The sequence below is a fragment of the Carcharhinus amblyrhynchos genome, chromosome 9, assembly GCF_965287045.1.
Source record: "Carcharhinus amblyrhynchos chromosome 9, sCarAmb.v2.hapA, whole genome shotgun sequence".
In the NCBI taxonomy this organism is placed as follows: domain Eukaryota; kingdom Metazoa; phylum Chordata; class Chondrichthyes; order Carcharhiniformes; family Carcharhinidae; genus Carcharhinus; species Carcharhinus amblyrhynchos.
This window is the reverse complement of record NC_137332.1, coordinates 80,034,167-80,056,139: the sequence shown is the minus strand read 5'-3', so window position 1 is coordinate 80,056,139 and position 21,973 is coordinate 80,034,167. Positions and strand designations below refer to the sequence as shown.

Here is a 21,973-nt window from a genome sequence, read left to right as displayed (position 1 = left end):
TAAACACAGTAAGAAGTCTCACAACACCAGGTTAAAGTTCAACAGGTTTATTTGGTAGCACAAGCCACTAGCTTTTGGGGTGCTGCTCCTTCATCAGATAAGTAGACTCACCTGATGAAGGAGCAGCACTCCAAAAGCTAGTGGCTTGTGCTACCAAACAAACCTGTTGAACTTTAACCTTATGTAGTGAGACTTCTTACAAGGTAGAGATAGACAGATTTTTAATTAGTCAAGGAATCAAGGGTTACGGGATTAGTAATTAATTAGTATTAATTAGTAAAGGAATTAAGGGTTAAGATGGGAAAGTGGAACTGAGTATTATATCACATTCGTCATGATCCCATTGAGGGGCAGAGTAGCCTTGATGGACCAAATGGCCTATTTCTGTCCCCATGTCTTACAGTCTTTCAGTACAGCACAAAGTACAAAAGTCAGTCATTCTGGATAGTCGGCAATATTAATTTTAACCATCCTATCCATTTGTCCATATGGCTGATGCATAATTAATGTTCAACTGGAAAGAACTGAACACATCTGCACTGTCAACAATCCAAAAGCCCGTCAACAAAGCAAAAAGCTTTGCACAGAATTACTGTTGTGCTATTTCATGTCATTGGCACGCCATGCCTTGAAATGGCGTTGAATTATAATAGTGTGCAAATATTTCACACATTCAAATTAAATTGTTTAGCAGAGGTGTTAACCTATCTATCCAATCACATGGAAATTACAGCACAGAAACATTCAGCCAAACTGGTCTAAGCTTGCATTTATGCTCCAATTAAGCCTTCAATCCAAGCTCATTTTCCCGATCACCAACTCCCCCAACTACTTTTAGCCTCCAGTATGAACTCCCGTATGAATGCAAACATATTCTCAATGCATAAACTATTGAACCTTTTCACAAATTTGAAAAGCCTCTATTAGATCACCTCAATCTCTTTTCTGGAAAAAAGTCCCAGCCGAGCCTGCTCAACCTTTCCTGGTGTTTAGGATCTTTCATTTCTGCTATCAACCTTCTAAACATTTCTCAAGACGATGGCAATGTCACGTGAACATAGAACCACAGAATCTCTACAATGCAGAAGGCCATTCGGCCCATCGAGTCTGCACCAACTCTCTGACAGTGTGCTTGACCCAGGCCTTTACCCACTCTATTCCCGTAACCCTGCACATTCATCATGGTCAATCCACCTCACCTGCACATCTTTGGAGTGTGGGAGGAAACTGGACTACCTGGAGGAAACCCATGCAGACATGGGGAACACGTGCAATTTCCACACAGTCAGTCACCCAAGCTGGAATTGAACCCGGATCCCGAGCGCTGTAAGGCAGCAGTGCTAACCATTGTACCATTCATGTGAGTTTGCAAATTACAATCAGGTCTGAGCAACCATTATACAATGTTTAACACAATTCTCTGGGCAGATCCTATCACTACGAGATGGTCTTGGCCCAAATTCCAAAACTCAACATCTGAATAAACTGACTATGGTATTACTGATCAGGCATTTAAACCACTTAACATACAATTCTACAAGAAATAGTGCTGTGAACTGAACATACAACCTAAAGAATGTGACGTTCTGCAAGGAGAAATAAAATATTTGAGAGCAATAAGCCAACAATAAGAGACAAGAACCATTCTGAGTTCATTCTTGTAGGTTTATAGCATGAAAATCTCCTGATTACAGCCAGGCAATTTCCAGTCATGTATTACTCCAGCAATCTGAATATTCAAGCGATAACATACACCAAGTTTCATATTTGTATTTAGTAGCCACAGAGACACTTACAATTATGAGGTTTAAAAGATTATTGTACTTTGGTATTGTGGCTTTAAATTTAGGTAAATGAGGGGGATTGTGTGATTTATTTGTTCTGTGGTCTCTCCAATAGCCAAGCTGGTTTGATTTTTCGGGATCAAAGAACAATTAGTTTCTTTTAATGAGAAGGTGCAACATTTTTCCATTCAGACGATGGCATCGGACTCAAGTTTACAATGAGAAGAGTCCGAGTCTCCAAAGTCCCATTATGTTACTGATGAACACATTATAAGCAGTTGCGTATTATCTAATCACTGATCAGATAAAAGAAAGTTGGGATCAAAAATTGCGAATTACTTGAATGTAAGGTTAATATGGGGAAGAGGAGATATCATCATAAAATCCCTACACTGCAGAATGAGGCCATTCAGCCCACTGAGCCTGCACCCACCGACAACAATACATCCATGCCCTATCCTTGTAACTCTATGTATTTACCTGCTAATCAGCCAGATGCTAAGGGGCAATTTAGCATGGTCAATCAACCTAACTTGCACACCTTTGGACTACAGGAGTAAACTGGACCAGCCAGAGGAAACTCATGCAAACATGGAGAGAACACGCAAACTTTACAGAGTCATCTGAAGCTGGAATTGAACCCAGGTCCCTGGCATTGTGAGACAGCAATGCTAACCATGTCTTCCATTTTTAAGATCGGGTTGCAGGCTTTTCTGAGAGTCAATGAATATCACAGATAGACAGCAAAGGTTCTGTGGTCAGCAAAGAAAAAAGGCTGAATGAGTTACCACAACTGGATATGTGAGGAAGAGCATCTCTGATCAATGAGATATAAACTGCAGCCTTCTTTAGATTCTGGGAGATTTTGTCCTGGGAAGGCAGGGAATAATCATGATCAAAGCAGGCTTTACTGCTGCTGATGGACTTAAGGAACTTTCTGCAAAATCTATGAAAAGCACCTGGAGACAGTCAGTTGAAGTTACTCTGAGGCTATGGAAATCCCAGAAAACTGGGAGAAAATAGTAGTCTGTTTGCAAAAAGGATTGCAATTCCAAGGACGGTGCGATGGATGCTAAATATACAAAGGGAATCTCACTGTGCAATTTGAAGTATAAGTTGGCTACAAGAGGGTTTAGTCAGTATTTTTTGTCATTTGTTACAGTCATCTATTACTTGAGACCATTTTGGGCCAGGAATTCCCAGGTGTTGGTGGCGATGTTGCACTTTTTAAGGAGGCTTTAAAGGCGTCCTTGAAGCATTCCCTCTGCCCTCCTAGACAGCGCTTGCCTTGTCAAAACTCTGAGGACAGCACTTGTTTTGCAAGTCTTGAGTCAAGCCTGCGGACAGTGTGAGCCACCCAGCAGAGTTCAATGAACATGGTCAATGCTTTGATGGTAGAAACGTTGGCCTGAACAAGAACACGGACACTGGTGTGACTGTCCTGCCAAAAGATTTGAAGGATCTTGTGAAGGCGGCACTGGTGGTACATCTCCAAGGTTCTGTTTCATTGTTCAGGTTCCATTTCATTCACTTTGAAAACATTCTTCACTGTGCCAGGAACCACTTTAAAAAGCAGGACAAGGGACAGTGGCAGAGACACAAAGTGGAAAATCCAGTAAAAAGCAGCACTCTGGTTGCTGCAAACTGATGTGGAGATGCTGGCATTGGACTGGAGTACACACAGTAAGAAGTCTGACAACATCAGGTTTAAGTCCAACCAATTTATTTGATAGTAAACTCGCAAGCTTTCGGGGTTTGCCCCATTCACCTGATGAAGGGCCAAACCCCGAAAGCTTGCGAGTTTACTATCAAATAAATTGGTTGGATTTAAACCTGGTGTTGTCAGGCTTCTTACTGCTGCAAACTGAACAGAATCAAACTTTTCCAAATAGACAGTGCCAATCTCATGAGGCCACCACTCATGAGAATCCTATGGTAATCAGCAGGCATGAGCATCAAGAAAAAAGTCACGTCTTTGGCTTATAGGCAGAGAATACCAGCAAAGACTTGAGGAGGGAATGTAGCCTTATATCAAATTTAATAAACTTGGCTAGCATTTGCAGGAGAATTGAATCCAAAACCAATAAACACTGTTGGATGATTTCATTTTATCAGTGGCTGTTAACATCTAGGTTGTTGTAAATATTGAGACTCTCTAGAATACACTAAATATCTACTGTTGGTGCATCCAGTGTGATGAAACAATCACAGTCAAGTGTTATAAGTCAAGGATCAGGAAATGAATGACTCATTGTTCCTTCTCTGAACTGTTTCTTTCTCTGTGAAACTGAACTATTGTATTCGTCACTGTTTTGTCTTGTCTGCTCATTGCTCACAAAATCAGTGTTGGCTCACTACAAATTTATCTCCTCCCCTCCAATTTTCTTTCATTCTGTTGCAGCTTATAACCAAAAACAACGGTTTCTTTACTTGGTTTAAGGGTGGATGGAGAGGAACTGGTGGTTGGGAATTACAAATGAAATACTTCCCACTATGCCCTAACTGGACTAAGTCTTCAATCCATACACCTATGTGCTTGACAATTAAAATTTATACAACATTTTTTATACCCAAAATGTGGCATTTACAAGGGAGAATGAAAAAGATATGTGGTAGATCCATCTTATTTCATTTGTGGAACAGAATTTAATGCACTCCAAAATCCGTAACTTCAAAGTAATCCCACCAAAATACATGGGCTATAGATTGTAATCCACTGCTCCTCAGTTACCTCAGGCCATCAAGTCTAGGATACCATAAAATTTTGAATGAAACAAATGTCATAAAATGTTCATTCCAAATTGGGTTTCACAAGTTAACAAAATGATCAATTCAACTTCTTCAGATTTTCTGTAAATTGCCTTGAAGTGCATGCTAACTTGCTCAGCTTAGCTATTAATAGCTTCTTATTCATGAGATTCTTTCAACAATTTAATCCTGAATAGAAAGATACACAGATGAACAGTAGGTCCAGAATTCATCCTTGCAGAACTCCACGCCTTACCATGTCTAGTAAAAGCCTCATTGTTACTTGCAGTTTTCTATTGTTAAGTTAGTTAATTTGCTCCTTGGACCAAAGTCTTGTGATACCAGTATTTTATAGCCTCTGGACTGTTCCCATTTATCAGTTTAGATAGAGTGATACAACTCATGCACAAGAATGATTTCTGCTATTTATGGTCCCTGCTCTTCAGATGAAAAATGACTGCATCAAATCTGACTCTTCGTAGCATGTCTCCATCTGTGTTTCATTAGCAACAGCAATATCATCCCTATACCCCGACTTAATCTTTCCTTTAAGTGTCAGGAGAACTATCATCCCAAAACAGTAATTGACATTTCTCCCCACACATTTCTTTCAAAATTCTCCTGTTGTGATATCTTATCCAATTGCCTGACACACATTTACTTCCTTCTGCTTTGCACTAAGACATGAATGATTACTGTCCACTTGTATATTATGAGATCATCCTATAATAACTGGACAACTCTGTGCCATATTAATCTTTTTTTCAGATAAACACCCTGATTCAAGGAGTACTTACCATCCATTTTCATTGCTGGTAATACAAGAGACATTTTTGGTCTGGTTGTCTTATTATGGCTGATAGCTGGCAGCAAAAGGTGATCCTGGGATGAAAATAGATAAATGTTGTTACAACACATTCTAGCAATCATGAAAGAGCAAAGCTTGGTCTTCTTTAAGATCAAGTACTTTGAATTTTAAGTAAACTTACTTTCTGAAATCAAATAGATCACAAGTTTTAAAGTTCAGATGAATGGAAAAAAGTTAATCCTCTGTGCATCCATTTAATGCAATTTGAAAACTTACATTCAGCTCTTTCAGGTTTCCCTCCAATTTTCTCCCCTCTTGATCTCAAAACTCTAGTTGGGTTTCCATTTCATTGGTAACAGATGCACTCCAGTAATCAGGAAATCACCATTTGCAATAGATGGGTTAGCAATAAAAACTCGAATGACTGGCATCTATGTACGTGCACTTGGTAGCTGAGCTGGGATCAGCAGGCTAAATCCTGATTGTTTTTGTGCTCTCTAACCTGGAATACTGAGCTCTATTACTGGTCCAGTTGCGCTCAGCTAAGTCAGTGGAAACTAGGAATTTTCTCCTGTGAATAGCTCATTCCTTTATTGAGCAGGGAAATACCTTAATACTATGAGTTTTAATTTTGCTCACTAATCTATTGTATGGGACGTCTTGAAAAGCCTTTTGAAAGACCAGATACACAACAGCCACTGGTTCACCCCTTGTCCATTCTACCAGAGACAAATTGTGAAGGTGTCCAAATGTGCATTTCAAGACGTTGGTTTCATGGAAATACTTTAAGAGTGGAGAAAAGAAAACATTTTTTGAAAATCTTTCCTTTTATATCTGCCATGGCATGCAATTCAAAGGCTTGATCCTGTCTATGGACAAGGTCACAGTGGTTGAAGGTTCTGAGATAGGACAAGGTGAAAGAGTTATCGGAGTAACATGAGCTGACAATGCATTATCAATAGGGCTGGAAAAGGCTGCCCTATTTTTTAACACCTATGGCGGCACTGTAGCACAGTGGTTAGCATTGCTGCTTGACAGCTCCAGGGTCCTGGGTTCGATTCTCGGCTCGGGTCACTGTCTGTGTGGAGTTTGCACATTCTCCTCGTGCCTGCGTGGGTTCCTCCAGTTCCTCCCACAGTCCAAAGATATGCGGGTTAGGTCGATTGGCCATGCTAAGAAATTGCCCCCTGGTGTCCAGGGATGCGTAGGTTAGAGGGATTAGTGGGTATAATATATAGGGATATGGGGGTAGGGCCTGGGTGGGACTGCGTTCGGTGCAGACTCGATGGGCCGAAGGGCCTCCTTCCGCACTGTAGGGTTCTATGGTTCGATGCAAGACACACAAGCAACCTAAGTCTTGTCCCATCTGGCTTCAAAGCAAAAAAAAATCATTTAAAACAAACACTATCTTTCTCCCACCATGTTATCTTTAACATTACTGCATATTTCCCAAATAAATTGGAAGGCTGTTTCAGATGCTGGTCATTCTCAGTTTTAATTTCCAAAAGGAATGAAAAATATTAATTGTTACTAAGCAACATATTTGCAACTTTGCACACATTTTGTTTTAATTTTCTCATTTTTAACAATCTTTCTCCCCACTCCCAGACTGTACAGATACTGACATTCTAAAACAAACTGTAACCATGGAAATGTCTCAGTAAAGCTTTTGCAATATTCCTAGAAAGCTGGGATCTCAATGTTTTTTGACACTGCTTAAAACATCTTTATTGTTGACACTGACTGTGTGGTATTTTTTGGGTAGGTGAGGAAGATCCAATTGTAACATGTGAGAGAAAACTTAAGTCAAAGTAATAAAGTACAGAATCAGAGAAAACGTTAGAATAGAACCACAGAATCCTGACAGCGCAGAAGGCAGCCATTCAGCCCACCAAATCTACACTGACTCTGAAAGAGCAGGTTCACCTCCTCGCTCTATCTCCATAACCCTGTACATCTCACCATGGCTAATCCACCTAGCCTATGCATCTTTGGACATGAAGGAACAATTTAGCATGGTCAATCCACCTAACTTGCATATTTTTGGACTGTAGGAGGAGACCAGAGCACCTGGACAAAACCCATACAGACACAAGGACAATGTGCAAAATCCACAGACAGTCATCCAAAGCCAGAATAAAACCCAAGTCTCTGGCACTTGGCAGCAGTGCTAACCACCATGCCGCCCCTAGGACGTAGCATCGTCACTCCTTATGAGGACATAGGTTATAGTTCATTCGAAAAAAACAATACTTGAACTGAACTGCAACTTCCAACTGCTCAAACTATCAGGCAGAAGTCGTAACACACCTGCCAAATCAAAATAATTTCACACAGCCAAGCCAATCAATGGAAGTACTGCAAATATGTCACTGGTTGCCAATCTGCAGACTGTTATGAGTATCCCTGTGCACTGTGATGTGGAAATTACAATGCCTGCAGACTCTGCCATCAAGAACAATTTTAAGAGGCTATCTTGCACAGCAGCTGAAAAGCATCAAACTGCAAAATGTATTTGGAGTTTCCTTCTGAAATGGTTAGCGCTAAAGTACAACTTACGAAAACACATTAGAAATCTGTAAAAATGCAAATCGCAGTGTCAACTGAATGTATATTGTTTCACCATGCCACAATCCACTTTATGCAGTGAATCTATATCATTCTAAAATTTATTCTGCATAAGTTTCAATTCCTGTTCAAATCACTAATGGAATTGGGCTTCTATTTTTCCAAAAGCTATACCTTGCTCTGAGATCTGAGGTGCATCAACCCTCATTCCCCTACAAAACAATTTCAAGAAATGAATCAACCCCTGTTCATTATCAAAGCACTAAGCAGATTTAAGCTTTTTGTTATTACTTCATTTTCACACCAACATAGCAGAAAGCAGAATCTGCCTGTGAATGCCACTTTTCAGTTTATTCAGCTATGACCTATGAAAGGCATAATGGCATCTGGGATGAAAGAGGGAGACAAATAAAAAAAAAATTAATGTACACACCTCTTGATTGAATTCTTTGAGGAGGTAACTAAGTACGTGGACGAAGGTAGAGCTGTTGATGTTGTACACATGGATTTTAGTAAGGCGTTTGATAAGATTCCCCATGAATAAACTGAAAAGTGGCATTCACAGGCAGATTCTGCTTTCTGCTATGTTGGTGTGAAAATGAAGTAATAACAAAAAGCTTAAATCTGCTTAGTGCTTTGATAGTGAACAGGGGTTGATTCATTTCTTGAAATTGTTTTGTAGGGGAATGAGGGTTGATAAGATGGTGTGGGATAGAAGGAAATTTGGCCAATTGGGTAAGTAACTGGCTTTATCATAGAAGACAGAGTGGTGGTGGACGGAAAATTTTCAGACTAGAGGCCAGTTACTAGCGGTGTACCACAGTGTGGGGTCCTCTGCTTTTTGTGATTTTTATCAATGACTTGGAAGAAGGGGCTGAAGGATGGGTTAGTAAATTTGCTGACGACACCAAGATTGGTGGAGTAGTGGATGAGGTGGAGGGCTCTTGCAGGCTGCAAGGAGACATTGATAGGATGCAGAGCTGGGTTGAAAAGTACCAGATGGAGTTTAACCCTGATAAGTGCGAGGTGATTCATTTTGGTAGGACAAACTTGATTGCAGATTATAGGGTCAACGGCAGGATTCCAAGGAATGTGGAGGAACAAAAAGATCTTGGGGTTCATATCCACAGATCTCTGAAGGTTGCCTCTCAAGTGGATAGAGCCGTGAAGAAGGTTTATACTGTGTTAGCGTTTGTTAACAGGGGGTTTGAGTTTAAGAACCGTGGCGTTATGCTGCAACTATACCGGATGTCAGTGAGACCACATTTGGAATATTGTGTTCAGTTCTGGTCACCTCATTATAAGGAGGATGTGGAAGCATTGGAAAGAGTGCAGAGGAGATTTATCAGGATGCTGCCTGGTTTAAGAACATAAGAAATAGGAGCAGGAGTAGGCCATCTAGCCCTTCGAGCCTGCCCCGCCATTCAATAAGATCATGGCTGATCTGTCGTGGCTCAGTTCCACTTTCCCGCCCTCTCCCCATAACCCTTAATCCCCTCTCTTATCAAGAACCCATCAACCCGCTTCTTAAAAATATTTAGCGAGGCAGCCTCCACCACTTCAACGGGCAGAGAATTCCAGAGATTCACCACCCTTTGAGTGAAGAAGTTCCTCCTCAACTCCGTTCTAAACCGCCTCCCCTTTATCTTGAGGCTGTGCCCCCTAGTCCTACTGTCTTTTGTCTTTTTTGGAGGGTAGTTCTTATGAGAAAGGTTGAGGGAGCTGGGGCTTTTCTCTTTGGAGCAGAGGAAGATGAGAGGCAACTTAATAGAGGTTTATAAGTTGATGAGAGGGATTGATAGAGTGGACGTGCAGAGATTATTTCCTCGGGTGAATGTAGCTGTTACTAGGGGGCATAACTAAAAGGTTCATGGTGGGAGATATAGGAGGGATGTCCGAGGTCGATTCTTTACTCAGAATGGTTGGGATGTGAAATAGACTGCCTGCTGTGAAAGTGGAGTTGGACACTTCAGGAACTTTCAAGCAGTTATTGGATAGGCACATGGAGCACTCTAGAATTATAGGGAGGGGGATAGCTTGGTTTTGAGATTGGACATAGTTCGGCACAACATTGAGGGCCGAAGGGCCTGTACTGTGCCGCAATTTTCTATGTTTCTATAAAATGTCTAATAGTATCGAGGTCCTCATCGTCGACAATGAACGAAGAACAACAAATGATAGTCCAATGTCTTTAACTCAAATTAACTCTATGTATTTCTTGCAATTAAATAAGATTTAATACAGGTTACTGGGTCGCAGAAAAGAGTGCATTGAGGCAACATTAATAATGCAACACCTCTTCATCACTTCTTTTACATTCAACAATTCTTGTTAAACAAATCATATACAGACTTCCAAAATGTAGAACTTAACAAAAATAGTTTGTGTTTAGGGTACTATGGTTCTGTGCACTTGGAACAGCAGGTCATACAGCAAAGAGCTGCCCAAGTTAAGCTCATCAACTCAGCCACGTCAGCAGAGACAGTTACGTGTCACAGCTGTTTCACATAAGTACTGCCAAGTTGCTTCCATCTGTGCACATATTGCAACCATTCCATTTTTTATTTTTGTCATTCAAAACTGTTGGCATTAAGGTTACAGTAGCAATCAGTTCAAACTAGGTTAACCCACTATATGAAGGCTGAGTATTATAAACTTGCAAAGTGAAGAGCTACCTCCTTGCTGGTTCTCATCATAGCTTCTGCCATGACGGAATTACTATACTTATTAGATTATTGGAATTGTGTAGTAATTGCTTAACATTGTGATAACTATGGCAGGAACATTCTATTCGCCTGCCCATAAGATGATGAACGTGAATAACTAAAACAGCAGCTTTTGTGCAGCTCCAAATACCACTACTTCGTTTCATGCTGTCTGTCCAGAAGACCTCAAATTTTGCGCACAATTTGAAGAACTCAGGATGTCAACAATTATTCCTCAGCCAGAACAAAATTAAATTATGTGATCGTTTATTTATTTTTGCTTTGAAGAACTGAAGAATTTCCCCAAATTACAACAATGACTATCCTTAGAAAGTACTTAATTGGTTGTGAAGCACTTTTGGATGTCCCCTTTAATAATGCAGCAAGTGATTGTCTTCACTTTCAATACGGTGATCTATTCCTGTGGACCCATGTTGGTCGTGGTTCCCTAGTTCCTCTTCTTGTGTCACTACACCTTTGCTCCCCTTGCGAAGATCTTCAGACCTCCCGGACTGCATGTTTTTTGTCACAGAGAATATTAGATACGGTTTATTATTTGGGATTTCAGAGTTGACAGAATTCATTTGGCTGTACTCCCCACTCCAGCTTAACGGCTTTGCAGCAGCTGACACTGCTGAGGCAATGTAAGCCCTGTTTTGCTGGTTCCTGAGATTGGTATGTCTAAAGTCAGCGATGCATGTGTAAGTATATTTAATGTGAAACCAGTAAAACAATCAGATAAGCATGCAATGTGAAGTGAATACACCACTACTGAAGCCACTTCACTTGCTTTGGTCACCACAGATGCCCAGTATTGTCAGCACTCGGAGAAGAGAAAATCTTCATGCTTTTCAGTCCTCGGAAGTCAATGTACACAAAAAAATGCCCAAAACATAAATATGCTAGAAATCAGCAAGTTCGGAGCAACTAATCCTGAGAGAACTATCATTATCACGAAAGAGGTTGTGCTGGCCAAGTTAATGGGGCTAAAGGTAAACGAGTCTCCTTGTCCTGATGCAATGCATCTCAGGGTACTAAAAGAAATGGCAGGGGGAAGAAGAAGTAGGTGCAGGGGTAGGCCATCAAGCCCTTCGAGCCTGCCCCGCCATTCAATAAGATCATGGCTGATCTGAAGTGGCTCAGTTCCACTTTCCCGCTTTCTCTCTATAACCCTTAATCCCCTTGCCTACCAAAAACCTATCTACCTGTGTCTTAAATATATTTAGCGAGGTAGCCTCCACCACTTCAACGGGCACAGAATTCCAGAGATTCACCACCCTTTGAGTGAAGAAGTTCCTCCTCAACTCCGTTCTAAACTGCCCACCCCCGCCCCCCTTATCTTGAGGCTGTGCCGTCTAGTCCTGTTATCCTTTCTGAGCGGGAAGAATGTCTCCACCTCGACCCTATCCATCCCCTTCATTATCTTATACGTCTCTATAAGATCCCCCCTCATCCTTCTAAACTCCAACGAGTACAGACCCAGTCTATTTAGTCTCTCTTCACAGTCCAACCCCCTCATCTCCGGTATCAGCCTAGTGAACCTCCTCTGCACTCCCTCCAAGGCCAAAATATCCTTGCGCAAGTGCGGCGACCAAAACTGCACACAGTACTCCAGCTGCGGCCTCACCAGTACCCTGTACAGTTGCAGCAAGACCTCCCTGCTTTTATATTCTATCCCCCTTGCTACAAAGGCCAGCATCCTATTTGCCTTCTTGATCACCTGCTGAACCTGCAGACTGGGTTTTTGCGACTCGTGCACAAGGACCCCCAGGTCCCTCTGCACTGTAGCATGCTGCAGCTTTTCGCCCTTTAAATAGTAATCCCTCCTACTATTATTCCTGCCAAAGTGGATAACCTCACACTTACTAACATTGTACTCCATCTGCCAGGTCCTCGCCCGCTCGCTCAGCCTATCTAGATCCCTCTGCAGACTTTCCACACCCTCCGCACAATTTGCTTTTCCACTCATCTTTGTGTCATCAGCAAATTTCGACACCCTACAGTCAGCCCCCTCTTCCAGATCATCTATATAAATGGTAAATAGCTGAGGCCCCAGCACTGATCCCTGCGGCACTCCACTAGTTACCAACCAACAATCAAAATAGCACTCATTGATACCAACTCTCTGCCTCCTATTAGACAACCAATCCTCTATCCACACTAACACCTTACCCCCAACTCCATGCCCCCGAGAGCAAAGGCACTAGTGGTAATTTACTAACATTTGCTGGACTCTGGGGTGGTTCTCGCAGATTGGAAAAGACGCCACTGTTTAAAAAAGGAGGTAGACAAAAGGCAGGTAACTATAGGCTGGTTAGCTTAACTTATGTAGTAGGGTAAATGCTTGAATCTATCATCAAGGAAGAAATAGCGAGACATCTGGATATAAATTGTCCCATTGATAAGACGCAGCATGGGTTCATACAGGGCAGATCATGTTTGACTAATTTGGTGGAATTCTTTGAGAACATTACATGTGCAGTAGACAATGGGGAACCTGTACATGTCATGTATCTGGATTTCCATAAGGCATTGGACAAGGTGCCGTACCAAAGACTGCTACCTAAGATAAAGGTGCACAGTGTTCCGGGTAATGTATTGGTGGATAGAGGATTGGTTAACTTATAGAAAGCAAAGAGTAGGGGTAAATGGATGTTTTTCTAGTTGGCGATTAGTGACTAGTGGTGTGCCTCAGGGATCAGTGTTGGGACCACAATTGTTTACAATTTACATCGATGATTTGGAGTTGGGGACCAAGTGTAGTGTCTCAAAATTCAAGATGATATTAAGATGGGTGGAAAAGCAAAAGGTGCAGAGAATGCTGAAAGTCTGCAAAGGGATATAGATAGTCTAAGTGAGTAGGTGAGGGCCTGGCAGATGGAGTACAATGTTGGTGAATGTGAGGTCATCCATTTTGGTAGGAATAACAGCAAAATGGACTATTATTTAACTGGTAAAAAATTGCAACATGTGCAGGAATCTCAAGGAGTTGGTTCGCAGGTGCAGCAGGTAATTAAGGCGGCAAATGGAATTTTGTCTGTCCTTCATTGCTAATGGGATGGAGTTTAAAAACAGCAAGGTTATTTTGCAGCTGTATAAGGTGCTAGTGAGGCCACGCCTGGAGTACTGTGTGCAGTTTTAGTCTCCTTACTTGAGAAAGAATATACTGGCACTGGAGGGGGTGCAGAGGAGATTCACTAGGTTGATTCCAGAGTTGAGGGGGTTGGCTTATGAGGAGAGACTGAGTAGACTGGGGCTATACTTGTTGGAATTCAGAAGAATATGGGGAGATCTTTTCAAAACATATAAGATTATGAAGGGAATCGATAAGATATAAGCAAAGTTGTTTCCACTGGCAGGTGAAACTAGAACTAGGAGGCATAACCTCAAAATAAGGGGAAACAGATTTAGGACTGAGTTGAGGAGGCACTTCTACACAAAGGGTTGTGAATCTGTGGAATTCCCTGCCCAGTGAAGCAGTTGAGGCTACCTCATTGGATGTTTTTGAGGGAAAGATAGATAAACTTTTGAACAGTAAAGAAATTAAGGGTTATGGTGAGTGGGCAGCTAAGTGGAGCTGAGTCCACAAAAAGATCAGTCATGATCTTATTGAATGGCAGAGCAGGCTCGAAAGGCCAGATGGCCTATTCCTGCTGCTAGTTTTTATGTTTATTATGTTTTATGAACTGAACTTTCTGGTGAAATTCTTTTGCATGATAATTGATAGCAGTTTCAAATAATGTACATTTTCAACTTAGCTTCTCCAAGTTAATATAAGTGTAAGATTTCCATTGTCTTGTTTTTAACATAGGCCATGTTGAATAAACTATGACAGGATGTATACATTCCTGACTGTCTTTAAGAATCTTGTACGAGCTGCCTTTATGAACTGCTGCAATGTGTGGTAAAGGTACACCGGCAGTGCTTTAGTGAGTTTCAGGATTTTGACCCAGTGACTAGGAAGTACCAGTAATATACTTCCAAGTCAGGGTGGTGTGTGACTTAGAATGAACCTGGGAGTGGTGATGTCCAAATGGGCCTTCTGCTCTGAGTGTTCTTGATGGTAAGGGTCATGGAAATCAACATAACACAAAGAAGGAATAGAAAAACACTGACCATCTTTTTTTCCACTCACTAATGAAGTACAGAACTGCACAAAAACAAACCTCTCTTCCTTCTGCTACTCCATATAAAGACACAGTAATTAAAAGCAGGGCTCCAACTGTATAAACACTGAAAACTCTTTATGAATGTCATCAGTAAGATTTGTCAAATGAGGAATGTATCTGTTTAGTTTTATTTTGGAATCAATACCAAATATTCTGTTAGCCCTCTGGCAAATAAATGGCAAAGTCTGATTCATTCTAGGTCAAGCTAATCTCAGATCCAGGTCTGGTACCAGTCTTCAAGCAACGACTTCAGGAATCAACGTACAAATACTGAAATCATCTTACCCCTCCCCCGACTCCCAACCCTACTGCCTCCTGCAGACTGATAACCTCCTGCAACCTGATAACACGACAAGGCAAAATTATGAGATTATAATAGCAAATCAAGCAGGAGATGTAAAAAGGAACAGGAGAAGTTGATTCAGTGGTTCGAGCTATTCCGACATTCAAATAAACCATGGCTAACCTGCACCTGAATTTAATTTATTTGCCCTTGATTCATTGACTTCAAAATCCTTCCCTCATAAAATCTGTCAATTTCAATCTTAAAAATTTTTAAATGATCCAGCATCCATCTCCTTTTGGGAACCAGAATTTTATATTTTCACTACAGTGTGTGAGAGCAAACATATTCTGATTTTTCTCTTGAATGCCAAACTCTAATTTTAAATCTTTTCCCCCACTGTTCTGGATTCCCCTGTTAAAGTTAGCTGTTTAGCTTAGTTATACTACCAAAGCTAAGGATCTACATATTCTTTTTGTATTCGGTTTAACTTCTGTTCGTGAATGATTAATTTTGGAACTATACTATCCTTTTGACTTTAATTACTGTGACTGTACCAACCATAACTGAATGTGGAAGAATATTTTACCTAGCCCACCTTGTAAATGTTGATGAATGTAATCCACTTGTGACACACACTTCGTACAGATTTTTTGCAATGATTATCCATTGCATAACTCTTGATATTAGGTTGGTATTGCTTTATTTAAAATTATAAGTAACTTCTCAATCTGTCTTTAAAGTGCAATAGCCATTCTAAACACAACAGTCACAGTAAAATACGTCACCCAGCAGGAGAATTTCCAAAAAGCAGAGCGACATTTAAAAACTGATCTAATTAACCACACTTACAGACACTAAGGTAAGTGTCTGACTTAATTAGGAATTCACACTATAGATAAAAAATCTGAGACAAGCTAATTATGCTTCCTATCCTGAAGAATGAACATCAAGCGATGGTCATACATGCCTCACCTAGCCAACCAGAATCTGATCATGTACTACATGGACAATTGTTCAGGGATACCACAGGTCAGGCTGCAGATGTGATTTCAAAAGTGCTAACACGGCCTGTTATTCAGTGAGATATCCACACTGAGAAAGACGACAGAAGTTAGAAGAAAGAAGAATTTTGGACACAGATTCAATATTCCAAAGTGGGGCGGCTGCACTTGCTATCTAGTTAAGTGTCATTTCTGCCGTAATTTTGATAAGTTAAATTGGTGAATCTTGTCTGAGCAAACTTATATCCAGCGTGATCTCGTATGTCGAGCAAGCAAAAATATGCAGTATTAAGGATAGAACAATAGTTGTGTGAACCATAGACTGAGGCACAAATCTAAAACTCCCTCTGAGCAATACACATGGTTTTCATAAAACAAATGTAAATCAAACAAAGCTGACAAGAGCAATTAATTACATTCCTTCATTTCAGTACAGGTCACGTGTTCATCCTGCACCATCACACTAGCAAGGAGCTTCTGAGTGTAGCAACATGAAAGACATCAGATGCTTTTTCTGCTTGATCAAAGCAAAAATTTCAAACATTTATCAACAGTCACATAAAATATTTGCTGCACTAAGATTCAAAATTGACCATTTTCAAAACTAAGTGTTATTTTGGAATTTTTGGAATGAGGAAATGTTTGTACAATTTGAAATTTAAAAAAATGTCATGATTGTGATCATGAAAACTGTCTGAATAAGCATGTTATACTTGCAAAATAAGAAATCTCACAAACCAGGTTAAAGTCCAACAGATTTATTTGGCAGCAAAAACCACAAGCTTTCGGAGCTATCATACACCCACATCATATTTGCAAAACCAATCCTCTGAAGATGACAGTATAGCTCCCAGATACTCTTTTTTTTCAAAGTAAAAGTTGGCTTTTTGAAATAAAATGTCCTCTTTATCTTGTTCCATTCATTTTTTTATTCATTCATGGGTTGCGGGCAACACTGGCTGGGCCAGCATTTGCTACCTAATCTTAATTTGGGACGATCCACCTGGTTGGCAAAGATCAGGGCTTTGTAAGATTAGACAGGAATTCAGACATTGAGACATGACGTGATTACTGATAATTCAGCAAACTGAGGGTTACTTAGTTCTCAAATTGACACAGATTTCAAATTGATCACTCAAGTTAAGTGAACTTCTTTCTCCACAACGATGTTGAAAGGATGTTTATCAAGTGTTTACATTTGGTTTTGGTTTCAGGATTTAATGTCCTAACCAGTAGATTTTGAAAGTGTTATGCACCCTGCTGATGTTATAGGCAGAGTGATCCAACTTGAAACACTAGTTCATAGTGGGGTATGTTTGTTTGTATTAATGCGAGGAGCCACGTACAAACAGCAAGAGAACAGTCCAGTCTTTATGCAAACAATTAAGAAAGAGTATTTATTGAAGTAAAAGAAAAAACGTGAAAAGAGAGCCGAGAATACACTATGACACTTAAGTATAGGAATGATTAAACACACACCATTTCTCCAAGATTACCTCACGGTCTCAAATTATATCCAGGTTTCCTGAACTCACTGACAAACCCCTTTGCCCAGAACAACACCTAGCTTTCTATTACTCAAGTCCAGCTCACAATTACCACACAATGCAGCTTCAACAACCAGGTCTGGAAAATCATCCGTTGTTGGTTTAGTGAAGACACGAATCTGCATTTGCATCTGCAATACGCTGTGCCTCTGAATCTGAGGTGAAAACTGGCCTCTCTATAACCTCCCTGGCTATCAGATGGAATTAGCTTTTCAGGCTAGAAAACTAGCCTCTTGGGCTTTTGATGGAAACTAACTTGGTCCCCTTGGAGAATGCTGGCAATTATACCCTTTAGCCTCTTATATTTTTCATTCTGTGGGCTGGCTGTCTGTATCTCTCAAATTCCTTGACTTTAGAAATTAGCATCTGTATATTTCCACTGATTTCTGTCACCTCGGTAAGATTTTTCGATGGTAATGTGCACCTGATCTTGTCTAGATGCCTGCTGATCTTGTAACTGGGTAAATCGCATCCCAGCATACCTTTTTAAATTCTTGTTACAGAATAAAGGCGCCCTTCACCTACCAACTCTTTAGAGGTTTCTTAATCTAGTGACTGGTAGCCTAGGGCTAGCAGCACATGATTGCTCCAAGTTAGCAGTATGTTAGTCAGAGGCACCACAAGAACTAGGAATGATGCAAGAAGCTAATACCAGTGCAGCAGCGAGTGCTTCTCATTGAAGTATATTCTTCAGCATCCTAAATGCTACTATTGGCAGGATTTTCTTTTGTGGCATGTTTTGTAGCAGCGGGTGGAGGTGCACTGCTTGCTGGTGGCAGGATCCATGGCGGGGGTGCACCATCGGTAGGAATTCAAAATCCCTCTGGTGTAAACAGCAGCAAGATTTTGGCATCTGTCTGACCCATGTTCATTTATTGTTACCTCCAAATTTCTGAAGGAAAATTTGCCTTCAAATCGTCCAATTAAAAAATCCTCTGATCTTGATGACTGCAAAATACAACCAGTGTTAAGAGAAGGATGCATGGAATGATAATTATATTTACTATGTACTTAATTAATTTTGGTAATAAGTGGAAAAAGCTGCTTGCTAAATTTGAAGTGATGAGATGACATCTTCACAGACAAAGGATGAGCTAGTGCAAAAATGGTAATGAAGCGTTGCTCGACTAATAATCGAGAGGTCTGGACAAAACCTCTGGAGAAACAAGTTCAAGGCTCACCACAGCCACCGGTAGATTCAAATAATAAATAAATCTGAAATCAAAAGTTAGTCTCAAACTGATTATTGTAGAAACCCTTTTGATTCATATCCTTCTGGGAAGGAAATCTGTTGTTCCTGGCCTACATGTGACTCCATACTCTCAGCAAAGTAGTTTACTGTCAACTGTTCTCAGAAATGGCCTAGCCATTCAGCAAGGTTAGGAATGGGCAACAAATGCTGCCCTCACCTGCAATGTTCATGTCCAATGAACAAACAAAAATAAAACACTTGTAATTACACTCAATTTCAAACATATTTTGGATAACTAACAGGGACAGAGCTATCCAAAGGCAAAAACGTCAAGTTTCCTTGCAATAATACATTAACACTCATAATTCAAGTGAAAAATATAAAAAGGAAGTATTTATTTTAACCAGATGCAGAAGAAATTTATGGCTGAATGGAGGAAATGGGAAGTGATAAATCCACCAATTTCTGAATATCTTCAAAACTGAGAAGATGAAAAAGGAAACAAATCCAAAACACTTGTGCAAATCATTATTCTTCATCTATCCCGTTCAAAATACAGCACCACCATTAAAGACTGAGAATGAGAACAGTTTCCATGCACAAATGTGGCTGCTAACAACAACCAGAAGCATCTGCTGCTAAACATCACAGCTTCACACGTGTGCTGTCATAAAGTCTCCTAGAGTTGTAAATTTCATCCATCAGTCATCAAACCCTTGCACAACTTTTACCTTTACAAATTAACAATAGGTGCTGCTCCATTCCCACACAGTCCTTTCTGCAACATGTGCTGACACAGTGATGATATGAAATTAGCAGCTTGTCACCCAATCTGATATAAATGGAATAAAAACGCTTCTTCCACAGAACAGCTTCTGATTACTGACAGCATCTGTTAAATCCTTATTTCTGGTTTCACCAACTCTGATGAGACGGTTTCCAAGGTTTAAAGAGGCAAGGTATAGGCAGAAACACAAGATAAAACTGGAGAATTAAGATCGTAAGAAAAATCTTTTTTATAGAAGCTTGTGAGGCTTGAAAGGGAAAACCAGAGTCAGTACTGATTTTAATCATCATTGGATTCCCTATGGTACAGGAGGCCATTCAGCCCCTTGTATGTACTGGCCACAATCCCACCCAGGTCCTATTCTCATAACCCCACACATTTACCCTGCTGATTCCCCTGATAAGAGGGTCAATTTAGCACTGCCAATCAATCTAACCCACACATCTTTGGAGGAAACCCATGCAGACACGGGGAGAAAGTGCAAAAGCCATGCAGTCAATGACCCAAAACCGGAATTAAGCCTGGGTCTCTGACACTGTGAGGCACCAGTGCTAACCACTGTACCACTGCGTTGAATTAGAAATAACCTGTTGCACAGTACCAGGTTATTCAGCACAACTGGTCAATGCCAACGTTCATGCTTCATCCCCTTCTCCCTTCATCTAACCCCATCATATTCTCCATTCTTTTCTCCCTTCAACTGATCTTGCTTCCTCTTAGCCATTCTAACTGATTATCTCAACCCAACTTTATGGTCACAGGTCTCACATTCTCAACACTTTCTGAAAAGAAATTTCTCTCAAGTTCCCTCTTGTACTTACGAGTTACCACCTTACATTTATAATCTCTTGATTTTGTCTTACTCACAGGTGAAACCATTTCCTCACTGCCTGGTCTATCAAACCCCTCGATTTTTTTTTTAAAGTCCACCAGGTCACCCACCAATTTTCTCTTTTCAAGAGAAAACAGCACCACTCTTGTTCAGTATTTCCTGAGAAAAATACCCTTGAAATTGCAACTATTTTTTGCACCTTCTCTTATGCCTCAAGGGGCACAATAGAAAAGTGGTCACATTACTTGACAAGTAATCTAGAGGCCTGGACAAAGAATGTGGAAACATGAGCAATGTTTCTTCTAACTTCTTCTGTGGTACCAACTAGTTCATTGCAGTGTGTGAGTAAGTTTCCTTTTGCAGTGATGTACACAAAGTGTTCAGTAGGAGGCTTTGAAGTGGCCTAAAAGCAACCTCTATGTTGCTGTGAATGTGCACAGCTTCAATGCAATGATGACTTAAGTTCAAATCGCACCATGTCAGCAGTGAATTTAAAATTCAGTTAATTAAATTAAAAGGTCTGGAATAAAAAGCTGGTAACAGTAATGATGACCACATAACCAGTGCATTGTTGTAAAACACATTGGATTCACAAAAGTCTTGACGGAAAGAAATCTGGCCAATTGGAACTCCAGACCCACAGGAATATTGGGAATTCTTAACTATCCTCAAAATAGCTGAGGAAGCCATTCAGTTGTACTCAAGAAGGCCTGCCTGCTTAAAAACAATTAGTGCAAAAATGCTGGCCTTGCCAAGGATGCCTACATTCTGTGAAAGAAATAAATTCATTTTTATAACATGGAAACTAAAATTGTTTCTCGTACATCAAATGTGACTTAACCAAGATTCCAAACAAGTTTAACATCACTGCTTTTCAATCCCATCCCTCTAGAAATGAACTCCACTGCTTGGTTTTTCTTTTTCGGGGCTTCTGTGCTGCTACCTTAGGCAATTTGTTTCAGTGTAGCCCAATAAATCAGCTGGAATAGGTTTGATAGGTATTGGAACAAAACACGAGTGAAAGGGAAACAGGAATACAATGTATGCAAGTTTACAACAAATGCAGGCTCCAGCATAGACTCATTTCCATGTTTTGATGCCACTTCAATCCAATGAGGCTGATGAACTGATTTTCAAGTCAATTTAATATCTCATTCCTCTTGGCAAATTTCAACCCACAATAGCCACACAAACATATTTTGGCGGCCTTCTCTTCCTGTCACTCTACATGGCGGTTATACTGAAAATAGTTGTTCAGACCACAGCATAAAAATGGTCCAAGTCAGGAGCCAAGGCCAGGCCACACTCATTCTGCTGATTTCGTTTACATTATCAGCAAGTTACCTCTCCAGCACTTGAGGTCTGAGAGTTGAATTGTTGAAGAAAAATGTTTTTGCTCTTGGCCAGTTTTTTGAAAAATTTAGTCTGCTACCCTTACCAGTCTCTCACAATTCTGTACTATCATGCTGAATGGTATAAAGCTGAAAAGTTGAGGGGTATACAGAGAGCACAATGTCACAACACCACGTTTGCCATAGCCACAGCC

At 40.5% G+C, this 21,973-nt stretch overlaps 1 protein-coding gene across 2 annotated transcripts in view; it reads right to left on the bottom strand.

Annotated features, from left to right (window-relative positions):
• atf6 (activating transcription factor 6) overlaps positions 1–21,973 on the bottom strand; it is a 327,399-nt gene that overhangs the window by 102,316 nt on the left and 203,110 nt on the right. For both annotated transcript variants that reach the window (XM_080195966.1, XM_080195967.1), the window contains exon 15: positions 5,330–5,414. In XM_080195966.1, the coding sequence (XP_080052092.1) occupies positions 5,330–5,414 (85 nt within the window). The remainder of the gene's footprint in view (positions 1–5,329; positions 5,415–21,973) is intronic.